We start from the raw sequence: 24,764 nt of genomic DNA, 5'->3' as shown, positions 1-24,764 counted from the left end.
CAGGGGTAAATTGCAAGAAATTGCGAGATACCCCGAGTTCAAAAGGGCAGTATGGTGAAGTAACTCCAAGCGAGTGACGACAATGGGGCCCGCCCGGCGATCATCAAAGGAGAGGATCCTGAGAAATAAACCGCCCTTTAAGGGGGTCGTGCAAGGGGCCCGGCGCCAGATGGTGCCGCATACATAAACCTTTCTGAGTTAAAATCCTCCGCACTAATTCCTGCAGGCTATGACTTGCAGGATCGCAATAATGGGTGCAGTATCGTGTGCAATCTCCTGGTCAGATATATCTGACTATCTTGACGGAAATATTAAGCAGCGCCATACCGGTCCTGACTGACGCTAAGATTAGCTGCAGGGACCCATTATCAGCGTATGCAACTCACAGTTCCATCTAAAATATGGCAACGTGCAGCACGCAACAGTATGTGACAAACCTCACAGATATTAACAAATATATATATGTGAGGTCTCAGAACCACCCCAGGTACACCTGTATTAGGGCAGATAAAGAAAAGGGATAGATATACACTGACAGGTGAGAGAAAAAGCAGACAGTCAGCACTAGCAAAAGTCACATACAATGCAGAAAAATATATATACATACATAAGCATGACATATAATATACTGCACAATGTCGCTACATTCAACTGCCCAGATTCAGTGTCTGGGAAGGCTATAGCGCTGTGTACACTCACCCAAATGGCCAGGTACGCAGGGGGACTGGGCTCACTGTCATCCTAAGAGTTCTGCAGCACCACAGAGAGAAAATGGCCACTGGAGACCTCAGAAGAAGCGTGGCCCGCGGAGGAAGCAGCTCAGCGACGCCAGACTGTATTATTGAAAGGCGCGCTGAGCTGAGGGGAGGAGCCGCTAGACAGGGAAGGCTTCCTCCCCTGGCTAGCAATTAACCCCCCGGGATGCCGGCTCCCGCTGCCGCTATAATCCCTGGTGGGCTGTGGACACGCGGGGTATGCCTCCATGGAGGGGGAGCCCGCCGCCACCGCTAGCGCCTCCGGTCTGTCCCCAGAGACCGGAGGCATAAGGCTGCATATTCACACGTGGATCACCGCAAGCGGTGACCACGCGACTTACCTGTCCCCGTCGATCCGGCAGCAGCCCAGGGATTCCTCCAGAGCCCGGCTAGTACAGACTCTGGGGTCCCGCTGCGATCCCCAGATCTGTACTGGCGTCGCAGCGCCGGCGGGGTGTAGGAGCGGCAGCTCAGACGTCCATTGGACAGTCTGATGCTGCCGCTCTGAAGAGTAGTAAAAAATAATAAAATAAAACTCTTTTAAGCTTAGGGGCTGCTAAGCAGCCCCCCTGCAGTAACGGTGACCCAACTCCGGCCGGGCACCAACTTAAACTGAGGTGCCTCTGGCTGGGGGGTGGGGTTATAGGGAGAGTGGACCCAAGTGCATCCTGGGAGCTAAAAGCTTTAACTGCGTGGTGCCCGGATTTGGTTCCCAACCTATACCCCAAGGTCAACCCTGTGGACCCCCTATGGACCCTGAAGTAGAAATTATATTATGATCGCCGCTCAACTGTTCCTGACATCAATAAAGGAGTAGACAAATTTTATAAAAAATGGGAGCCTTTTATTAACACTTTAGAAATAACTTCTCAAGCTCATGTCATGAAGCTCTTTGAAAATACTGACTGGTACCTTCTTAGGCGTATTTCCTCTACGACATGAATAAACAAAATTTCACTTTTCCCCTAGGTCCTCCTAGATTACCACTTGGCTACTCGATACCGAATATTGATATCTATCTATGTATAGACCTGTTTGACTAGGTATTTGTAAGTGTATTCAGAAATATATATGCATGTACATGGACATCTATATATATATATATATATGTGTCAAGTTTGATTCTACTCTAAAAGACGAGTTAGATAATTACTTTTCACTAGCATTCCTTTATTCTCTCTTCCCCAAATGTATGTCTTTTCCCTTGGTGTTCATCCCTTCCCCTGTCTTGTCTCGTCCTTTATTACATTCACTTATTATAAATAATCTGTTACTTCTTATTGGATTATTGCTCAGTTAATTGCAATAGATATCCTCTTTTCATTCTGATATCTCACTATAACAATTTTGAATGATTTAAAAAGAAAGTGGCTATTCAATGTAAAATCTATGAACGACATAATTTCTGTAAATGATTTTGGACGAAGCGTTGTTTATTTTATTGTTGTTAGTTATTTGAGATACATTTTCTCAGTCTTACCTTCCACCTTACGAGGTATAGGTTACCTTTCCTATCTTATTGTAATTCACCCAGTAAAACTCAATAAACTTTATTACAAAAAAAAAAGAAGTGTGTTCGCACCTTACCTGTACAGTATATATAGAAATACAGATGAATGAAATTACTGAGAAACGCACCCTACATACAGTGCATGGATTGCACGGCACAATTTGGGTTTCTTGCAGTGAAGCAACAGATGCCCACTAGTGTAGTGAAAATGTATCAACTTATTATATATATCAAAGGTAATTTGTGTTTTTATAAATAGTCAATTAATGTGTTTAACTGAAATTAATGTACTGTAGCAATTGAAAAGTTCTGCCTTTTCTTTCAGATATTCAGTGTGGCTAATTTGATTTGTACATGTTCAGTGTCCTAGATTATGGATCCCACTGGTTTATAGCAGTAATAACATTGCCAGTGTTATATTGTACCTTCATTTCAGTGACATGCTCATTATGGGAAGACATCTTTGAAAATGTAGCACATACAGATTACTAACTGTCAAAACTGCACACAAAGAGAATCTTTCCATAGGCGAGGTTAGGTTTAGGTACTAACGGGGGAAGGTTAGGGTTAGGCACTAGGGGGGTTAGGGTCCCCTAATGGCGGGTTAGAGTACTTACCTCTGCTTGTCTGGATTTCAGCCTGTCAGTCTCTACAACCCCATTTCCTCCCAGACTACTGAAAAAAAGTTTTTTTGTGTGTATGTGTACATGTGGTAGGGAATACAGATTGTAAGCTCCACTGGGGCAGGCAGTGGCGTAACTACCGTAGGTGCAGGGGGTGCAGCTGCTATGGGGCCCGGACCTACACGGGGCCCGGACCTCCCCTTGCACCTACAGTGCCAGGCCTCAGTGTGTGCTCCTCCCCTCTTCTCGCTTTACCTGCTCGTTGGTAGCGGGCCCCCCCTCTGTGGTCACATCCTCTTGAGCGTCTCTGCCTTCGGCTTCCCTTCATTCACTTATACTGGGAGGAGGCTCCTCCCAGCATCAGTCAATGAGAGAGGAAGCTGACCGGGAGTGATGGTGTGCCTGCCCTGCACACCGCAACCATAGAGCAGGTAAGTAGAGAAGAGGGTAGTGAGTAGGGTGCGGGGGGGCATGGGCAGCTCAAGGGACATTCGAGTGGAGTGGCAAAACAGGGGCAGCCACCTTATAATATGAGTGCCCCCACAAACAAACCAACCAACCGATCACTAGATAGGCAGGCAGTGTTTCCCTGCCTCTGGTCCGTTTGACAGTTCAGCACCGCAGAGCTAAACAGTATGGGTCTCACAAGACTTGCTTTCTTTCAAGGATGCTGCACTGCAGCCCAACTCCCTGCCCCCCTACAGCCTCAAATTTTTCCTTCTCCTGGCAGAGCAGCGCAGCCCAACTTCCTCCTTCTTCCTGCAATGCAGCCCCAAAGTTTTCCTTCTCCCTGCAGAGAACAGCGCAGCCCGAATCCTTCCTTCACCGTGTAGTGCAGCGCAGCCTCAAATCTTCCTTCTCCCTGCAGCGCAGAACCAATCACTCCTCCCTGCAATGAAGAATAGTGCAACCCAAATCCCTTCTTCACCGTGTAGTAGGCCTAATCGCTCCTGCTCCTTGCACTGCCTACAGTGCAACTCGAATCCCTCCATCACCATGCAGCTAAACCCCAATCACTCCTTCTCACTGCAATGCAACCCAAATGCCTCCTTCCCCCTGCAGCCCAAAATCAACCTTCTACTGCAGCCAGAATCCACCCTTCTCCCTGCAGCTGACTGCACCACAAAGAATGATTAACAGTGCAGGGACAACTAAAACTACTCCCCAGAGACTACACACTCCAGACATGCGGTAACTTGGTAAGCCAAACTTGTAAATATATATATATATACTGCTCAGTGACAAGGTGGGGGCTCCAGAAAGTCGTCCTGGGTCCGGTTCTGCTTGGGGAGGGGGGTGCTTAGGGGCGGGGACCTAGGGGGGCCCATGAAAGTTTTGCTATGGGGCCCCCTAGGTCTAGTTACGCCCCTGGGGGCAGGTACTGATGTGAATGGCCAAATATCCTCTGTAAAGCGGTATGGAATATGTGTGCACTATATAAATAACTGGTAATAAATAAAAGACTTACGTGGTATTTCCCATAACATTGCTCATATTCATTTGCACATTCAGCTGTTTTAGATTTATTGCAAACACAACCAGTGTTTCCCAAGGTGACCCCTGCTGGCTTGATGGTTTACTGGCTTTACTGAATGAGGGTGTTAAAGACTTTGTGACTGAATCTGAATGAGAGAAGGAGGTACAGAAAAAAAAAACCTTAGAAATAGTTAAATAAAACACTGATTATAAATATATTATATATAAGCCTAATTATACAAAATAATTAAATATTCAACATACAGAATGATCACAGTGATTGCTTTGTTCGGATAGAAACAAACAAACACTATTAAATGCATAAATATGCTTTTTTCCCCTGATTCAGGTACAAAAACCTACTGTGGTGCCAGCACAACACATGTTATTTGAAGATTAGAACTCTATGGTTTGGAGTACTACCATATAAGAAGTCAGATTGGTTCTCTATGGAATAGGCAACACTGAACATTATTATTCTGCAGTCATGTGTGGGCTAGGAACAAAAAAAGCTGGAGAACAAATTATTCACTTCAGGCACTAAATTTGTGCACTACACTGGAACCCTCAATACCTTCAAGATATAGACACTAAAGCTGGATCCACAGTATGTCGGTGAATCTTGCGTTCCGCGATAGATCTCAACAATCATCGTATAGTGTGTGCAAGTCCAATTCAACCCAATTCATCGTTTGATGAAATGTGTGGTCGCACATCAGATGGGATGATGAGACATATGATGTGATTCGCTAACAATACTGTAACAATATATTGGGACATCATACAGTAGATTTTTCAGGATGTATGAGGGCACGATATTGTTACATCATACCGTCCCGTTGCAAGAACAACGTGTTGTTCTAGTATGTACCCAGCTTTACTTGTGCACCACACCGGTAGATGGAATTATCCCCAAATGAGAGATAGAACTCATGAAGGGAGTAAATGGTGGATGGAAGGAAGGTAAGAAATCACTCCTCTGGGTGTCTCTATATCTCTCAGCCTCTCCCCCCCCCCTAGGTCAGTGGTATTCAACATGCATCCCTCCAGTTTTTATGGAACTACACATCTTAGCATGCCCTGCTGCAGAATTGCTATTAGGGTATGGTAGAACTGTGGCAGATCATGCTGGGATATGTAGTTTCACAGCAGCTGGAGGGCTACATGTTGAAGACCCCTGCACTAGGTGATCCCTCAGATCAAAGAAAAGGCAAAAGAAGATCACATTTGCACCATGGCATTACCATGTTGCACTGCAGGTGGCGAAATTTTTAAATGTGCAGAGAGATTCATAGTTTGGAGGAGTGTGTCCTAGCTGAACTCAAAATTGCAGAGTAAACATGAAGCTGTGGTCTACAAGCAAAGCAGACAGTATTTACCCTGCATGCACAAAACTAAATATATTTGCACAACTTGAACTGCAAAATGTTTTTTTTTTTTGTAGTAATTAAAACTGATCTGTGTTTTCTTAAGCCATGTAAAGCCCTCTCCTGTAGGAGGGGGACACGGATACAAATTACTATCTATCTTGAGTCCAGACTGGCAATGATTCAGATGGCCACCATTGTTATACACCATAAAAGCAAGACTTAGCTGACCACCATAAAAAGGCATTGGGTAGCCATTAAATGATTAACAAACATTACAGCAAGCCTGGTATAGTATTCGATCCCCTAAGATCTGAGAATACTATTTTGAATTTCTTCTCCTCAACCTCCACCATTCGCTCTATTTAGCAGGGAGCCAACACTCTCATATAGCTGGGAACTCTGTTAATTACCTTCGGAACTGGTGGCCTCTGTCCATAGCAGGATGGACCTGATGCAGTGTCTCGAATAGAAAGCTTTGGCGCATCTGTGTCAGTTCACTCCAGCTACAGAGAGAGACAAGCTGTGCCGAAAGTGATCGACAGAGGCTCCGAATATATGTGCTTGCTGAGCAAATGGTAGGAATCCCACCAAGTAGTTTTAAGTGAAAACATACTTAATGGAGAGATTTGTTGCATGTATCTTTAATTACTATAGGCTGTGTGTTTATATTTCGTTATTTACTTACGAAGACCTTTCTTTTAATAGTGTATTTTGCCATTAACTTCAATATAAAAAAAAATTGTATATAGTTGCAATTGTAAAGGCAATAATAATTTATTACCAATATTTGTTGCCTGTCTGTATTTAAAAGTGTATTTACAATTTACTTTCAAGGCAGAATGGAATAGAAAAATGAAGTCCACAAAATTCAAAACACTGAAATAACCATACAGAAATGCAGGTACTTTTCAAAATAGAACCAAAAAATATCCAAATATACTTGTTGTTTTTGATTAAAATTTGAATATGGTTTAAAATATATTTATACCATGATGCTATTGCTTTAGTAGTGTGTTTGAAAATGTTAAAATGTTTTAGTCTACATGACTAATGCGGGCCATACAAAGACAGTTGTGATTCCCTGTTCTGGAAATCCGACCAGATCCGCAGATCAGCAACCATCGATGACCGGCGATCCGTTGGCAGATCGGGGAATTTCAACTAGTAAAAAAAAAAAAAAACTTTGACTCACCGATTCCAACCATTTTCGGGTCGGGATCGGGGAATAGAGATTGTTCAACATGTTGAAAATACCAGATTCCCTGACCCCGGCAGAATGGGTTATTGGGGCAATCAATCGCAAGTGTATGGGCCCATTAACTAAAGTAAAATTATTAAAGGTAAAAATACTTTGAAGTGAGAAGACATGTAGCTGCTGTACAGATAATTATATAAAGTAAATTAAAACTGTAATTTTCTCTAAGCTTTAAAGTCTTGCAAAAGTACACACCTCTGCGGGGCACCGAGGAGTCAGAGACGCTTCTAGATCTGGTCACAGCAGGAGATTTTAAGGAGTGTGCGGCTGCCACAGGGGACATGCTGCTGCTTGGAGTGTGTTCATTGAAAACATTGGGTGACTGTGCCATATGACTGAATGAGGTTGATTGACTGGGCTGATCCCATGTCCTGCAATATGCCTTTCGAGAAGATTCAGGAGAAAGATGCTGGTTCACTCCTTCTACAGAATCAGGAGTTCCAGGTCCAGAGGCTATGGGAAAATAGACAAACATTTTATCTGGTACTAAAAGTGCTGCAAAAAAAGTATTTAAAATGGTGCAAAAACTCCCTACATTTCAAATATATGTGTAAGCATTACAAAACAAATTATACAAAAGTGTGTCATGTAAGATTAATGCATGATTTAATTGTATTTATAAACCTTTATTTATTTAGTGCCAATTACGCAGTGCTTTGCAGAGAATATTTAATCATGCACATCAGTGAACATGGCAATAAGGAGATTTATGTCTTACCTTACAGGTGCGTCAGGGAGGGCGCCCTGTGCCCCCTATGGAGTCGAAGAAAAATAATTAACAGGTAAGGCTCCTTTTCTTCTTCCTCCACTAGGGGGCACAGGGATGACAATGGGACGTACCAAAGCTGTCCCCTATGTGCGGGGACACTCCTGGGCTGCAGTGAGCACAGAACGCCCGAGGACGCAAAAGTATCAAATGCTTAAAACCTGATAAAGGTATGAGCAGACGACCATGCGGCAGCCTTACAGAGCTGTTCAGCAGAAGCCCCACAGCGTGCTGCCCAAGAAGTCCCCACTGACCGGGTGGAATGGGCCATCACCATGGCAGGGGTAGGAAAATTTGCCAAAAAGTAAGCTTGGCGAATGGTAAAGCGAAGCCAGCGGGCCAAGGTCTGCTTAGTAGCCGGCCAGCGTCTCTTATGAACATCATAAAGGACAAACCGAGTCCGACTTGCGAATTTCCTTAGTCCTCTTAACGTAAAGCCAGAAAGTCCTCAACACATCTAAGAAAGTCTCCGGCTGAGAATCCGTAGTCAAGAATGAGGTACTACTATCTCTTGATTAATGTGGAAGCGGGATACCACCTTGGGAAGGTAGCCCAGGCTAGTCCGCAGTACAGCCCTATCTGAATAGAAAACAAGAAAAGGGGAGCGGCACGATAGGGCACTCAAATCCAACACCCTCCAGGCTGATGTGATGGCCAGTAGAAACACAGTTTTCAACGTGAGCCAATGCAAATCCACTGTCTGTAACGGTTCAAATGGAGCCGACTAGAGAGTTCGGAGAACTAAAGAATGGGAGCCACAGGAGACACAAATGGAGGCTGAATATGGAGAACCCCCTGGAAAAAGGTTAGCACTTCCGGTTGCAGAGCGATCTGCCTTTGAAAGAGGACAGACAAGGCGAAATCTGGACCTTCAAGTACGAGAGCCAGAGGCCCAAATCCAGACCTGTTTGCAGAAAGGAAAGGCGGAAAGACTTGGGGTTAAGACCCCTAGTCATACACCAAGAAAAATAGGTACACCAAACCCGATGATACATACGTGCTGAAGGAGGCTTTCTAGCCTGATGCATGGTCCGAACGACCCTCCAGGAGAATCCTTCTGCTCTTAGGATGAATGTCTCAAGAGTCACCTGGTCAAAGTGAGACGGGCCAGATCCGGATGGAATAAAGGGCCCTGAGACAAAAGATCCGGCCATATTGGAAGGAGCAGAGGGGCGTCTATGGAGAGACCCAAGACATCTGCATATCACACGCGCCGAGGCCAATTGGAGACATCAGGAAGAGTGCCCCTCTCCAGCCTGAACTTGCAAAGGACCCGTGGATTTATCGATATCAGAGGGTAGACATAAATAAGAGGGAAGGACCAAGGAATGGCTAGTGCGTCAACCAGGAGAGCTTCTGGAACCCTGGTGCGGGAGCAATATCTCGGGAGCTGATGGTTGTAGCGAGACACCATCAGGTCAATATTTGGCAGACCCCAGCGACAGACTAACAGATGGAAAACATCCGGGTGCAGTTCCCTCTCGTCTGCATGGATGTCTTGACGACTTAGGAAGTCCGCTTTCCAATTTTGAACGACAGGGATGAAGACGGTGGACAGTATTGGAAGATGATGTTCCGCCCAGCAAAGAATTCTGCCGATTTATGTAGGCCACAGCGGTTGCATTGTCCGACTATCTTTATCGGACGTCCCCGAAGGAGGTGCTGTGCCTGACACAGAGCTCTGTACAAGGCCAGAAGTTCCAGGATGTTGATGGAAAGCTGACTCTGCTGATGCATCCAACGACCCTGAAAGGTTAGCTGACAAGTTACTGCCCCCCCACCCCTGAAGGCTTGCATCGGTGGTGAGTAGGACACAATCCTGGATCCAAAAGGGGCGCCCCTTGTCCAAATGTGAGCACTGGAGCCACCATAGCAGGGAGAGGTGTAGCCGCTGGGGTAGAATTAGAATCTGAGCCTTGAGGTTTGGATGTGACTTGATCACCTTGTCTTTCCAACACTTCAGAATGATTCCCTGGAGAGGCAGAGAGTGAAACTGACCGTACTCCACCATGTCGAATGTTGAAACCAATGACTCCAGAATTTGCATGCACAAGAGTATGGACACTCGACGCTGACTGAGAAAGGTGCAAATTCTGGCTTGTAATGCAACAAGGCTCCCAGGTGGAGCATATCCTGGGATGGAAATTTCTTCCAATTGATTATACACCCGTGTGAAAAAGCTCTACCATCAGATGGAAGTGATCCCTGAGAATAGCTGGAGATTGTGCTAAGAGAAACAATTTGTCCAGGTACGGACGCGGATGTGCTTCCATGACCTTCGTGAATACACGAGGGGCCGTGGACAGACCAAAGGGTAACACTTGAAATTGGTAGTGGCTGGATTGGATAGCAAACCTGAGAAAATGCTGGTAATTGGCTTGTATATGCAAGTAGGCATCCTGTATATCCAACGATGCCATAAAGTCCCCCGATTCCAATGCTAGAATTATGGACCAAAAAGACTCCATGTGGAATTTGGGAATCTGAAGAAATTTGTTTAGGTGTTTCAAATTGAGAATGGGTCGAAAGGAGCCGTCTGGCTTCTGAACCAAAAATAGATTGGCATAAAAGCCTAGCCCTCTCTAAGACGGGGGAACAGGAAAAACGACCCCTGAGGTCATGAGAGAGCGAACTAACACCTCGAGAGCTTCTGCCTTTTCTGGCAGTGTAGGAAGGTCGGTGGGAAAGAATCTGGGAGGTGGACGCTGTCAAAAGGTAAAAGCATAGCCTTGAGACACCAAATCTCTTACCCAAGCATCAATTATGATCTGCATCCACACTGCTGAAAAGCGAAGAAGCCGACCTCCCACACCAAGGTCCCCCGGGAGGAGGCCCGCTCCATCATGTGGCTGGCTTGTCCGCTGGATGTTTAGTGGACCAGGGTTGCTTACCTCTGGGCTTGGAGCTTTTAGAAGCAGAACCCTAGCTTCTGGGAAATGGCTGACCTCTGGTTTTGCCTTGTGGATGAAAGAAACAAGATGTCGAAGTCCTAGGTCTCAGAGTGGCGACAGATGGTAAGAAAGCAGACTTAGATGCTGCCAACAAAGCCACTATCTTGTCCAATTCTGGTCCAAACAGAACATCACCTGAATAGGGAAGGGTTTCCAGGGCCTTCTTGGATTCCGTGTTCGCCTTCCAGGTGCGCAGCCAGAGTGCTCTTCTTGCGGCAACTGCAGAAGCAGAAATCTTGAAAGTTAAAATTCCTGAATCTATAGCTGGTTCGGAGAGATAAGAAGCTGCCTCTCTAACGTGTGCAACTATAGTAACCAAGTCACCTCTGCGTGCACCTGGGGTAAGTCCTTCCTCCAAAGTGTCTGCCCAGCGGCCCACAGCTTTAGCCACCCAAGCCGATGCCAGGGCTGGACAAGCTAGAGCCCCTGCATTTACATAAATGATTTTTAAGAAATTTTCCAGTTTCCTACCTGTCGGATCTTTAAGAGATGCCATGTTAGGAGAGATGACCTGATAAAGACAAGGAATGTGGGCATCCACTGGGGGAGGAGACTCCAACTTAGCCTTATCTGCAGCGGGGAGAGGGTAAAAGGTAGCAATATGCTTCTAAACTTGAAAGCGTCTACTAGGGTGAGTCCACGCCTCTGCTAGGTCGTCTTCTAGCTGTCTTTTAAAAACAGGTGCCCTGGATCTAGGAGGTTGCTCTGAGCCTTCCACTAGGAGAATACATTTTACTGCTATGATAAGAGCCTTTACGTCTACTGGGGACATAGGGGGCGATTCAGACCAGCGATCGCTCGCATCCAAAAGGGGCCAAGTATGCAAATTCCGCGATCGCACTGTGAGGTGTAAGGACGCCCTCTATGTCTTAAGAGAGCGACGGCAGAATGAGTGCACGCTGGTATAAAGACGCCCACTCTTCTTTCTTAGCACACGTCATCTCCAGGAAGTGTATGATTAACCAGAACCATCGGAGCTGCACGCAGCGCTTGAGGTAGACCCTACCCCACTGCAAGCCCTGCGATCACTGCAGGATGAAATACAACCAAGTGACGTGTACAATGACGCTTCCATGCTAATTATGCACACCCAAAAAACTCAGTTTTGACGCCCAGACATGCAGCACCACTCCCCCATTCACAAGCACCTTCCCCTGTTACCACCCACAAGTGGCACTGTCACTTAAAGTAGCGTCCAGTCTGTACTACGAGCGCACAATTCCTGAGCGCAGTGAGTGACTCGCGCATGCACATATTGACGCATACGCATGTGCAGACGGGCGACTATCGGCCATAGCGTGCGATCACGGCTTAGCATCCGGGTCTGAATCAGGCCCATAGCCTTCTCTGGGAACAGTAGACGACTCCACATCTGAAGCAGTGGAGGCACTAGCCTCACCATCTGAGGATAGCTCTGAATCTGAACCCCTGCCAGATAACGGAGTGGAACTTTCGCGTGGAGTAGGCCTACGCATAGGCGCCCTATCCCTATCAAGCATTTGCTGAAAGGATGTGGACACTTGAGCCAAACTCTGGAAAGACTGGGCAAAAGTCTGCATCCAAGGTGGTTCCGCCATGGGTAGCTGAGGCACAGGTGGCACTAGAACTGACATACGGCCTACAAATTGTGTTAGCCGTGACGCCCAAGCCGGTTCTTGACTTCAATCCATAGACGAAGTCACCTGTTGTATGGCCCCAAAGCAACTGACACACAGGCCATCATGCTCCGGATACTGCGGAGAAATTACACTAAGGGCCGGATTCAATTATCTGTGATAATATCGGGCGATTCTGGCATGTGCACTCCCGTTTTTCGCCAAAGCACAGGCAAAAACGGGTAGGTGCAATCATTTATCATGCGAAAACAGGCAAAAATGTCAGGACATTCAGGAAAATTAGTCTGTACCCCAAAAAATGGCTGACGTACATAGGAAATCAATTTAGAAGTTTATTATTGGCCGTAATAAAAAGTATTTAGGGTACTTAAATTGTGTCGGTTGGCTGTAATTTGCATATATGAAAAAATTTAGAAAAATTATAGAAAGCTATTTTTTTTCCAGGAAATTACTGCTCCATGTAAATTGGGGGTACATTAAAATGGTATTTTGTTGTCGTAAAAGCGCACTTTTAAAAACAGTTAAAAATCACCTGCTGCAGCCATGTGCAATGTTTAAAAACACCTGTCGCATCCCAAATTTTACAGGTCATTTTGGGCCAAATTACAAACAACTTTTGGGGTAATTTATTATTAGGGGGGGCTGTCCAAAGGGTTATTTTTTAGCCAAAAATAGGGATTTTGCATTTTTTTCCACCTACTCTGAGATGGTGAAAACTTATCGTCTGTTTCAGTCTATCCGATTATCATAGGTGCGATAATTTATAGTGAAATCGGCATTTATCGCGGTCATTTGAATACGGTCCTAAGACACTTTTTACAAGTGCGCATTGCTGCAGCGCCAACCTCCTTAGTAGTCTTATTTCTGGACATGCTGTAAGTCGCAGAAATCGCTACACACCAAACTAGTCAGTAAGGTGTAAGCAAACGAGTGTCTTTAGCAGTGTTCGTATATATATAATAGTATAATGTATATACAAAACTGCAAGAGATGTTCCCTCAGTGACCAGCCACAGCGGTACAGATATAAGGAATAGTACACTTCTATACACACATACACACACACACAGACCACTCAATCCAGAAAGTGGGTAATAGCTCAACACCAGCCAATGAAGCAGAAAGGAGCAAGGAATGTAGCGCAGCTGTTGGGAGCAGGCCAACAGAGGAGTCTAGAACCCTGCTTCTCTCTCCAACGCTGAGGCAGGCAATGAGCTAAAATGGCCGCTCAGTGTCTTGGAAGGGGAGAAGGGAGGTTGGGGCTTACTGCCAAAAAGGGAGAGCGCGCCCCAGGGTTGGAGAAGAGGCTAACAGCTGGGATATGGCCGCACCTACTGTAAGCAGCCCCTGTTCCAAGCATCCCCGGTGGTCTAGAGGGAAGCACGAGACCCCGGGAGCCCCCACTACCAGCACCGCCGGAGGTCTCCTACTCCGGCGTTACTTACCTGCTGTCTCCTCTGTGAGCACCGGCTGCAGCTCCGATGTGAGCAGGTGTCTGCGGCTAAAGTCACTGACCCAGTCGTCAGTGCTGCGGCCACCGGCGCTGGGGCTGTGGAGTGGCAGTGGGAGCCTTACACTGCCCACTTTATGCAAAAACACTACAAAATAAAAGTAAATAAAATACGGGGGGACCACTAATACAGTCCCCCGCTTAGAAAAGTGCCCAGCTCCTGCCTTGGCACCAAACTCAAAACTGGTCGCCTCTGGCTGGAGGCGGGGTATAGGGGAGAGGAGCCTGGGCTTGTGGGTGAATTTCATTAACCGTTTGGGTATAGCCTGGAGAGGAGAGTCTGGGCACCAATGTCATCCCTGTGCCCCCTAGTGGAGGAAGAAGAAAAATATCTTGACATACAGGCCAAATTCAATTAGCTATGAGTTCCGCAGTATGAAGTCTTGAGTTATATTAATGCACACCTGGCAGGCTATTTTCATGAAGCACGCTTCTGATATCTACACAATTCAATAATGATTGAAAAATGACAGCCAGAAAGTGTATTTCAGCAAATAAAGTGTTTAGAATATTTTGGGGTAAAATGCCTCTACAGTGATTTTAAGTGTGTATATAAAGATGGGAAAAAAAGACTTGTAACTCCAATTCACAAGTTCAAAACCTCTTTCCCACAATACAACACAACAATGTACTGTACATGTCAACATCATTTACCCATTTCTTAAGATTTTTACAGAAAATTTCCTATTTAAAACTATCTAAATACATTACATATTCATTGGGAGGTGTGTCCCATTTGTACTGCCCTGTGTCCAGTCATTTTTACATTACAGTAAGTATTTCTTTCTTAATTTTCCCCTACCCTGGAGCTGCGACCTAAAAGCTGTGTTCATTTCCACTGAAACCTATGTTAGCTTAATTAATTTAACATAGTAATAATTTATAATTAAACAGCAATAAGTTGCACCCATGGATTTTACCCATTACAAACTGATGCAACCTCGTTCATGGCTAATTGAATGCTGTCCATACATTTTACTTTGTTGATATAGTTCTATAGTACATATTGCAGCTTACCTGGTAAATTGATGGTTTGATCACCAAGAAAAAGACGTCTAGCAATACTCCTTCTGTACCATGCCCTCGGAAATGCCAAAATTTCACTAAGGCGACGCATGTCATACTTGAAGGAAGCAGAGCCTATATCACAGACAGCTGAAGGACAAAGAGAAAATCAGCATACTGATGCATAGTATAAAACTAGACAGTCCACTCAAAAAAATATAGTACCTGAGATATTTATTAAAGTGGTGTCCATTTTATTTGAAGTCTTATTAGCAGACACACTTTCAAAGAAAGAAGCTCCACCAGAACGTCTCATTCTGGACAAACTGACTTTGACAAACTCCAGGTTGATGCTGAGGGAGTCCTTTCGGCCTGTTACGGATGTAAGCTCTTCATCCACATGACCTACAATTAAGAAGTACAATTGCTGAAACATTTAGGTAGTGGTTTTCCACTTTCCTGTGTCAGGTAACAGATTACATATTTTGGGTTGAACGTAAAGATGCAACGTTTGCATATGATGCATCTGTACACTTGCATTTCCATGTCTGTATTATCTGTGGCACCAAAAAGCATCTGCACTTATGTGCAACTCTAAATCAGGTCCTTTATGAGCTGGTTATATTAATAAAATAAATGTGTGTTTTATTGTGAATATATGATACACATTATATTTTAGATTCATTTCGATTGTCCAGAGTTTAAGTGCTGCGTTTCCTTCTGGTATTCTTTCTTGAGGTGGTATTAAGGTCAAAGATGGTATTCAGAGTAGTGGATACCAAAGAATAGCAGTACATTTACATTGATGGACTAAGTGAGGGAAAACTCCATTAACAATTGGCAAATACATAGCTGCACGTCAGCCGTGCTGTCACTTCCTGCGTTCCAACATGGAACACATATCGCGCTACCACTCAATTCTCAAATGCAGAACAGCGCACACTGACTACACGCCAGTCATGCTGCAACTTACTGCATTCCAGCCTAGAATGCATATCATGCTACCGCACATGTTCAAATAATCCTCCAATCACGGACTTACCAGAAGACACTTGCCATAATGTATAAATAGTGCTCTACATTGGGAAGCAAAAATAAACATATAATTGAACGTAATGGCTCAATTGAATAGCATACAGTGATGATGACAAATTAAGCTCACAATTGGGCCTTAGGTGCCTAAATAAAAGATCAACACTGGGCACTAGATTAAAGGTGCCGATCCAGTTGCAGATAATAATGAGCGATTGCATGATTATGACATCGTAAAATCGCTGAGTTATCGGATGAACATCGGGCATTTAAATGTCTAAAACAACCAGCGAGGCACGCGCCCGCTGGTCGTTTCCGACATCTATCATCTCCCGAACATGATGGTCATGACGAACATGACGTCCGTCGTCAGGTTGCCCATGTTCCGGGATGACTGATGTGCATACACTGAACGTCTGAACGTTCAGTGTATGCACTTCACCCCTAGGGAGACAACGGCACAATTACAATGTCGTAATCGTGCCATTGTCCCCGCATCTACAAGTGGATGGGCACCTTAAGAACATATATTTCTCCTGCTGTAAATAACCCTTACGCATATACAAAAATGTCCTAGATATGCTTATTCCAAAAATAACCATACCACCAAAAAGTAAGAATATAATTGCCCTAATCCTAAAACAATAACAAATTAAATTAAAAATTATAAACAAAAAAGCTAAATATGCAAAATGTCAACTGCTGACCTAATCAAAAGAAGAACTTAAAATTATTATTTTCATTTAGTCCTTTTGAAGTAATCAAATTCATTAATTTGTAGCAGTTTCTTTCCTCTGTCAACACCCCAGCTAAACTTGGTACATGATCTCTCAACATGCATTTGAGCATGTAGATCTGATGTCCTTTTTTCAGCAAAATAACGTGCAATTGGTTTGTCACTTTGGCCCCTAACGTTGGGACGGTTTACATGAGTGCAAGCAGCTCCATGAAATAATGACATGTAAAGATTATATATCCGGTGCCCTACTAATTACCTCTCATGCTGTGAGGGAAATACAACCATATTTTGTAAGGCGGCACTCGTAACGACTTCCCACAAATGAACACACTGAAACCGCGTGTCTTATCAATTGGATTTAACCCTAAGGTGTACACAAGTGCTATGTGTGAGCCTGACATTTCTGACACTGTAATCCTAGAGAAGCCGCCTTCCACCATTTCTGCCCCCCTCTGCAAATGTGAGGATGAGTAGCAGTAAAAGCAAAGATGGTGACAAAATTGAGGATGAACTGTGGAAATGAAACATGATGAGGGGGATACTTGTGTATCTGACGCTACTGTCAATGTTGATCAAATTCAGGATAACAATGTTGTTTGGCAAGAACTGCTGCCGCTGGTTGCTGTCTTACTTTGACACAGTTATAAGAAGGCCATTGTCATGCCTGGCAATAAGACCAAAAAAAGCCACCTCTTACGTGTGGAATTATTTTTACCTAAATCCTAACATTTGTCAAGCCATCTGTACTGTTGGTGAGGCCAAAGTGGGTAGAGGTAGGGCCACCATCTAGGAACCCCCTCCCTGTTATGCCATTTGCAGCAAGTTCATGCAAATTATTTGGGAACATTTCAAAAATCTGGTAAAAAATAAGAACAAGCAGTCTAGCATCAGCTGCCAGCAGCATGGATAGATCCCAGCACATGCAATCTCTATCTGCAACACCTTCATCATCAATCTCCTCAAAAAATTGGAGGTAGTCCTCCTGCTTCCAATTTGCAAAGAATTCGTGCGCGCCAGGGCTGCTGCTGGGGGTGAATGTTCATCACAGAAGGGAACCAAGAAGACTAGTAGTTTCAAACAACAACTGACTGTGAAACAATCCATTGCAAGAGGAAGCAAGTATGAAAGCTGCATCCAGTTGCACAGCTTATCACTGAAGCCATGAAGCATATGCTAGCAGTAGATCTTCGTCCAATATCTGACATTAATGCATCTGGTTTTAGACAGTTAGTTGAGGTCCAGTGTCCCTACTACGAAATTCCTTCTCAATTTAATTTTACCAGAAAAGCAAGTTCTCGCCTGTACCAGGATGTTAAAAAAAATAAAATAAAAATGTTCATGGCCTAGAAAAAGCCATTGTGCTCGCTATTCACTTAAACAAAGATATGTGGACAGGTGGTACTGGTCAAACTAAAAATGAAATGCCTGTGACAGCCCACTGGGTGGGTGTATTGTCTTTAGCAGCAGCATTGAACACACAATGCCAGCTCACTCACAGGCAGAGTACTCTCTATATCACTAAGAGTCATACCGGCGTCAACCTGAAAACCTCAGGGATATCATAGCGAAAAGGAGACTAATTTTCTTACCTGTTAAGTCTTTTTCTTTGACTCCATAGGGGGCACAGCCTGGAGAGGTGAGTCTGGCCACCAAATAGTTATTACCCACAAGCCAAGGCTCCTCTCCTCTATACTCCGCCATCAGTTTAGTTTGCAAGCCCACAGCAGGAGCGAGGCAGAGGAGAAGAAGAAGGAAGGCTGGCATACATATAGAACCAGGCACTTCATGGATAGTACAGCTGGACCGGTCACCAAGGAAACACCACCCAGGGTGGGCGCCCTGTGCCAAAGAAAAAGACTCAACAGGTAAGAACATAAGTCTCCCTGTGATAAAGCAAAGCAAAAAAAAATTGCAAGTCCCAGGGAACCCTCGCTTTAAATATGTGGGGTCCTATTCCACGATTTCTGGGTGCTATTACATATTATGGGGGTAAGGGCAGGAAGCAGTTGGGACAGTGCTGGGGGAAGGTAGCAGTTGGGTTAGAGGGGATTAAGGGCAAGCAGCAGATGGGGTCGAACTTGGGGGTAAAGACAGGGAGAAGTTGGGGTAGAGCTGGGGGTATAGGGGAGTAAGGGCAAACAGTGCAGGGGTATGGACAGGGTAACTGCATACAGAATTTACAACACTGCTGGAGGGCAAGGAGGGGCTATGGGCAGGTAGTTTTGGGGGTTGGGAGAGGGCAAGGGTAGGTAGCAGCTTCGGCAGTACTGGGGCAAGGAGTAGGTTAGGGGCAAGACAGTGCTTGCGGTAGGGAGGGGGTGAGGGTAGATAGCTGGTGCAGGACTGGGGAGCAAGGAGGGGTTGGGGCAGACAGTGCTGTGGAGCAAAGAGGGGGTAAGGGTAGATAGCAGCTGGTGCAGTACTGGGGGGCAAGGAGGGGTTAGGGGCAGACAGTGCTAAGGTTAGGGAGAGGGTCAGGGTAGATAGAAAGGTAGCTTAAAGTAGTAGTAGTAGCAGCAGCTCACCCCCACCCCTACAGTGTTTGCTAAATTTACCCCCTTTTGGCTGCCCGTCTGCCATTCTTCACTGTTAGCAGCAGCAGTGCCAGCAACTGCAGGAAATTATGCTCAGCCCCCCACCTGCCACAGCACAGCCACCCATTAACCCGCAGCACCAAACCAACCCCCACCCGCTTATTAAATTTACTTGCACAGTGTCCTCCCGCTAGTTGCCCGGGCAGTCCTTCCACCGGGGCTGTCCTCCCAACGGGTTCTGGGCCGCCCTCGTGCCGGAACCATCTTCCCGCCGGGTGCCACGGCCGTCATCATGCTGGGGCTGTCCTCCCGCTGGGTGCCGGGGACGCTCTCCCGCCGGGGGTGTCATCACGCTGGAGCCATCTTCCAGTCGGCAGCCACGGCAGTCATCATAGTGGGGCTGTCCTCCTGCCGGGTGCCCAGTACGGCAGCATCAACGTAAGGCGCTGAAGAGGGCTGGCTCCACCTCCACTTTTTATATTCATCCCTGGCCGGGCCAGGGAGACATAAGTCATATGATCAGGAACCAGGGATTGGCCGCAGTACAGCACGCTCCTGGAGACCCACCTATTCTGCAAAAGTGGGTCCCTAGTCTTCATTATCGAGTACAATACGCTCTATAACGCGTATTTGCGATCACTGTCTCCTCCACTAGGGGGCACAGGGATGACACTGGGATGTGCCAAAGCTATCCCATATGGGCGGGAACGCTTCTGAGCTGCAGCAAGCACAGAACGCCCGATGGCGGTGTCCGAGGACGCAAACATATCAAAGACATAAAACCTGATGATGGTATGAGCAGACGACCATGAGGCAGCCTTACAGAGCTGTTCTGCAGTAGCCCCACAGTGTGCTGCCCAAGAAGTCCCCACTGACCGGTTGGAGTTGGTTGTCACTACGGCAGGGGTAGAAAGGTTCACCAAGGAGTAAGCTTGGCCAATGGTAAAGTGAAGCCAGCGGGCCAAGGTCTGCTTAGTAGCCGGCCAGCCTCTCATATGAACGTCATATAAAGACAGAGTCCAACTTGTGAATCTCAATGGTCCTCTTAACGTAAAGCCAGAGAGCCTTTACCACATCCAAGGAAGCTTCTGGCTGAGAAAAATCCATAGTCTGGAATGCAGGAACTGCAATCTCTTGATTAATGTGAAAGCGGGATACCACCTTTGGAAAGTAATCCCAGACGAGCCCTGTCAGAATGGAAAACAAGGAACAGTACGATAGGGTGCCCAAATCCGACACCCTCCGGGCCGATGCAATGGCTAGTAGAAACATAGTCTTCCATGTGAGCCAGCGCAAATCCACTGTCTGCATCAGCTCAAATGGAGCCAACTGGAGGGCTCAGAGAACTAAAAAAAAGATCCCAGGGAACCACAGGAGACACAAATGGTGGCTGAACATGGAGAACCCCTTGGGAAATGGTTTGAACTTCTGGCAACAGAGCTATCTGCCTTTGGAAGTGGACAGACAAAGCAGAAACCTGGACCTTCAAGGATGAAAGCCAGAGGTCCAAATCAGTCCTGACTGCAGAAAGGAAAGGATGCGGGAAAGGTGGAAAGACCTGGGGTTAAGACCCCTAGTCGAACACCAAGAAAAATAGATACGCCAAACCCAGTGATAAATACATGCCCAGGAAGGCTTCCTAGCCTGCAGAATGGTCTGAACGACCCTCCTGGAGAATCCTTTTGCTTTTTAGGATGGATGGCTCAAGAGCCACCCCGTCAAAACGAGATGGGCCAGATCTGGACGGAAACATGGACCCTGAGATAGAAGATTCGGCCGCAGTGGAAGACGCAGTGGGGTCTCGATAAAGAGGTCCAGGAGATCTGCATACCACACGCGCTGAGGCCAATAAGGAGCCAACAGGATCAGGGTACCCCCCTCCAGGTTGAACTTGCAGAGGACCCAAGGAATCATTGAGATCGGAGGGAAGACATAAATCAGAGGGAAGACATAAATCAGAGGGGAGGTCCAAGAAACCGTTAGTGCATCTACCAGGAGAGCTTCTGGATCCCTGGTGAAGGAGCAATACCTTGGAAGTTGATGATGATTGTAACAAGACGCCATCATCATGTCGCTGTCCGGCAGGCCCCAGAGACGGAATAATAGCTAGAAGATGTCTGGATGCAGTGCCCACTCGCCTGCATGGACGTCTTGACAACTTAGGAAAACTGCTTCTCAATTTTGAACACCCGGGCTGAAGACAGCGGACAGTTCTGGAAGATAATGTTACGCCCAACGAAGAATCCGGCTGCCAATTACAACAAAGTAGACAGACTTCTGTAACGGTGGATTCCAGTGGGGATGAACTAATATTGTGTGATGATGATTACATATTAACAACACTGATAAGGGTGTGGATGATAATTACATATTTGAACTGTAGTGATGATTAACAACACTGTTATCCAACTTAAGCCCATTGGTAGATTGTTTTGTGTGGGGACCCAAACAAACAAAGCACTTCAGCCACAAAAAGTGTCATTCCTTGCAAATGAAGTGCTTGGTTTGTTAAACTATGCATGCCCTTTTTAATATAAAACAAAAGGGAGGGCCCAAGGACAATTCTATCATGCACCACTTTTCATTATGTGATTTGCCAAGATTGTGTGTGTTTGACAGGCATTGTATATTAATGGGGCATTCATGTTGTTTTGTATCTTGCAATGCCATCCATTTTGGATGCTTGTTTTTTAAAAGTGTTTTCCATTTTTTATAGTAACACTTTAATCAATGCTTACCTGGCTTCCACTAAATACTCCACCTCTATTTACCTGTGCTGGCCTTGGGCCTCTGATCTAGTTCTTGATTAATGAAAACATTCTATGGCGTCTTATAATTTAAATTAAACTGCCACTGCAGTTCCGCTGTTTCCTAGATGTTCTATTTTTTAAACTGGCATGTGTTTGTGCTGCTGCTCTGTCGCTTAATTTAGCCAGTCAGCTTGTTGCAGCCTTTGGCCAATATGGATGAAAACAATATTGTGAGCTGCAAGGTGGTCTAAATGTACTGAATATGATTGGAAATAAATATTATTGAGGTTAATACTACTGTAGGCACAAAATAGATCCAAATTACAGGATTTTAGCTGTTTTTATTATTTAAAAAAATAAAAACCACATACAAAACCAAAACAGTACGATGAATTAGAGACAAAACATGGGGGTCCACGCACATGTCTAGTAAGAGCAAGCCTGCATTGGCATTATTTATAAGCAGAGTTGCAACAAGTGATTACAGCTCATTCTGGCATATTGAAATGATGCCCAGCAGAAGATGGAAGCAGACTATAACCACTATATATACCCTCTTATTCACTAGATATATATTGTTAAAGAAATTCTATTTAAAAAAATCTATTCTTGCGTAGCTAAGCACATATTTAGGAGTAGGGATTAGGTACAGTATGACTATGCACTCTGGATCTTAAATACATTCCAATTACAAAAATAAAAAGAAAAAAATCTAAATTAAAAATAAAAAGGTACACCAGCAAAAAGAAAAAAAAACTAAAATGAAAACTAAAATAAATGTCTCTTTAAATTATGTTTATTGGCAGATTTAATCTGCAAGATGTATTAAAATTACATTTGGTAATTATTAGTTTATTACCAAGCTAGAGACTTGTGAAGTGAAATTTACTAACACAGTAATGGCGGGGAAAGTCCTAGCAAGACACTTCTAAGACCAGTCCTCTTTCTCATTTAACACAAAGGTCTAAACTGAAAGGGACAATAACTTCCAAAGAAAATGTCACTAAGAATTCCCTTTTCTTTGGCTCAAAACCTCAAATGTATACAGAAAAATTAAGATATTGCAGGTTGGGACAGTACAGATGAAGACTATGCACTTACTTTATTGAATTAAACATCATACCTAAACCACTGGAACCTGGAGCAAGCCCACTGACTGTAGATTTCTGCTTCCCAGCTCCATAAGGATGAAATACATAGAGAGAGAAATCGGACATGCATGCTGTAAAGCTCAGGCCTGATGAGTTGCTGCTTGAGTTGGTTAGATCTGATTGGCTACTGCTGTGTCGTGTTCTCCCTAGAGGGCTGCCTAGCCCTGGGGGCGATGATCCTGCAAGAAATCATCATACTTAAAACAAAATAAAATCATGAACTTCTTCAGTAGCACTAAAAAGAACAATTTACAAAAAAGTGAGGGCTACCGAGACTGATACGCAATTCCTGTATTACTTTTTGGAATAAAGTTTTTTACATTAATTGCGAGTCAAATACAAAATACAGTATTTACCATATATTACAACAGGTCTCCCTGTTGTACACTATATACTACAGTACTCAACAGGTTTTAATTAACACAAGTTGACAGACACTTAATACTACAATTCTTTACTTACATGCATAAGAAAACAAAACGTGGTTACAAATTTGAAGACTACAAAAAAAAATTGAACAATCCAAAAATGGATATATTGTTTACCTGCCATGCTTGATTTGCTCAGGTTTGCTTTTAATCCACTTGGCATGGAGAGATTACCAACACTAATATCTGAGGGGTGAGCTGCTCCCAGTGCCTCTAGCTCACTTCGGTTCGAGGAGAAAACCAGGTCTAAGGACGGTAGCTTCAGCATGCATTCAACACGTGAAACTGGCAGGCAACTGAACTTGATCTGAGAAGGCTAAAAAGGATGTAGTTTTAGGCTGAATCACAGGGAAGCAACAAAGCTGAATAATACTTTTTTTTTTTTTTTTAACAAAGCTTTTCTAAACTTTTAATAATTTTTGGGAATTATAGTTGTCTGTGCTGTTTTATAGCGCACCAGCAACATTCATTAATTTGCAGGAAAGGGGTCTCGTGCTGCTGCTCTTCCAGTATCTTGAATATTCCTGATCCCCTTATTAGAAACGCACTCAACCCTGACCAGAGGTAGGGACAGCCATGGGAAGGAAGGCTTGGAATTGGTATGAAATACCGCCAGCCGCATGGCCGGCGGTTCGATTCCCGTCACCGGCAGGCCGACAGGAGCAGAGTGCGACGCAGCGGAAGCCCGACAGCGCTGGAAATCCCGATCGTGGATAGGTAAGTATCCACTAACCTAACCCCCCTAACCCTAACCCTCCTTAGGGGTGCCTAACCCTAACTTCCCCACCAAGTGCCTAACCCTAACCACCCCCTTCCCCGCTGCCTAAACCTAAGTCCCCCGGGGGGGTGCCTAACCCTAAGTCCCCCCCGGGGGTGCCTAACCCTAACCCTCCCTTCCCCTAGCCTAACCCTAACCCTCCCTTCCCCTAGCCTAACCCTAACCCTCCCTTCCCCTAGCCTAACCCTAAGTCCCCCCCAGGAGCCCTAAACCTAACCCTCCCCCCCCACGGCTGTCCGCTCGCGGCGCCCGGCATCACTACGATCGTGATGCCGGGCGCCGGTCTCCCGGCGTCGGGAAATGCGGGCGTCTACATCTAGACGCCCGGCATTTCACCCTTGCCGGGATAAGACAGTCGGGAAGCCGGCTGCCGGTATTTAGGCAGTCGGCTTCCCGATTGCCTCCCATTGAATAGCTGCGGTGGAGTTGCCACCATTGTTTGTAAACCATTAGTTGACTTATTCATCGATTGTTTTTCTCATGTGCAGGCAAAAGAAATTAGATTGTTTGTGAATG

The 24,764-nt window shown here is 45.2% G+C and overlaps 1 protein-coding gene across 13 annotated transcripts in view; it reads right to left on the bottom strand.

The window, feature by feature from the left end:
* BLTP1 (bridge-like lipid transfer protein family member 1) overlaps positions 1-24,764 on the bottom strand; it is a 341,411-nt gene that overhangs the window by 29,568 nt on the left and 287,079 nt on the right. For all 13 annotated transcript variants that reach the window (XM_088452258.1, XM_088452264.1, XM_088452266.1 and 10 more), the window contains 6 exons: positions 23,588-23,786; positions 23,015-23,221; positions 15,062-15,241; positions 14,849-14,986; positions 7,185-7,442; positions 4,357-4,510 (listed from right to left, as the gene is read on the bottom strand). In XM_088452258.1, coding sequence (XP_088308384.1) covers positions 4,357-4,510; positions 7,185-7,442; positions 14,849-14,986; positions 15,062-15,241; positions 23,015-23,221; positions 23,588-23,786 — 1,136 coding nt within the window. The remainder of the gene's footprint in view (positions 1-4,356; positions 4,511-7,184; positions 7,443-14,848; positions 14,987-15,061; positions 15,242-23,014; positions 23,222-23,587; positions 23,787-24,764) is intronic.

Source organism: Taudactylus pleione, unplaced genomic scaffold, assembly GCF_031769625.1.
Source record: "Taudactylus pleione unplaced genomic scaffold, aTauple2 ptg000036l, whole genome shotgun sequence".
Taxonomy (NCBI): Eukaryota; Metazoa; Chordata; class Amphibia; order Anura; family Myobatrachidae; genus Taudactylus; species Taudactylus pleione.
Note: the sequence above shows the minus strand (reverse complement) of the source record. Positions and strands in the feature narration are given on the sequence as shown.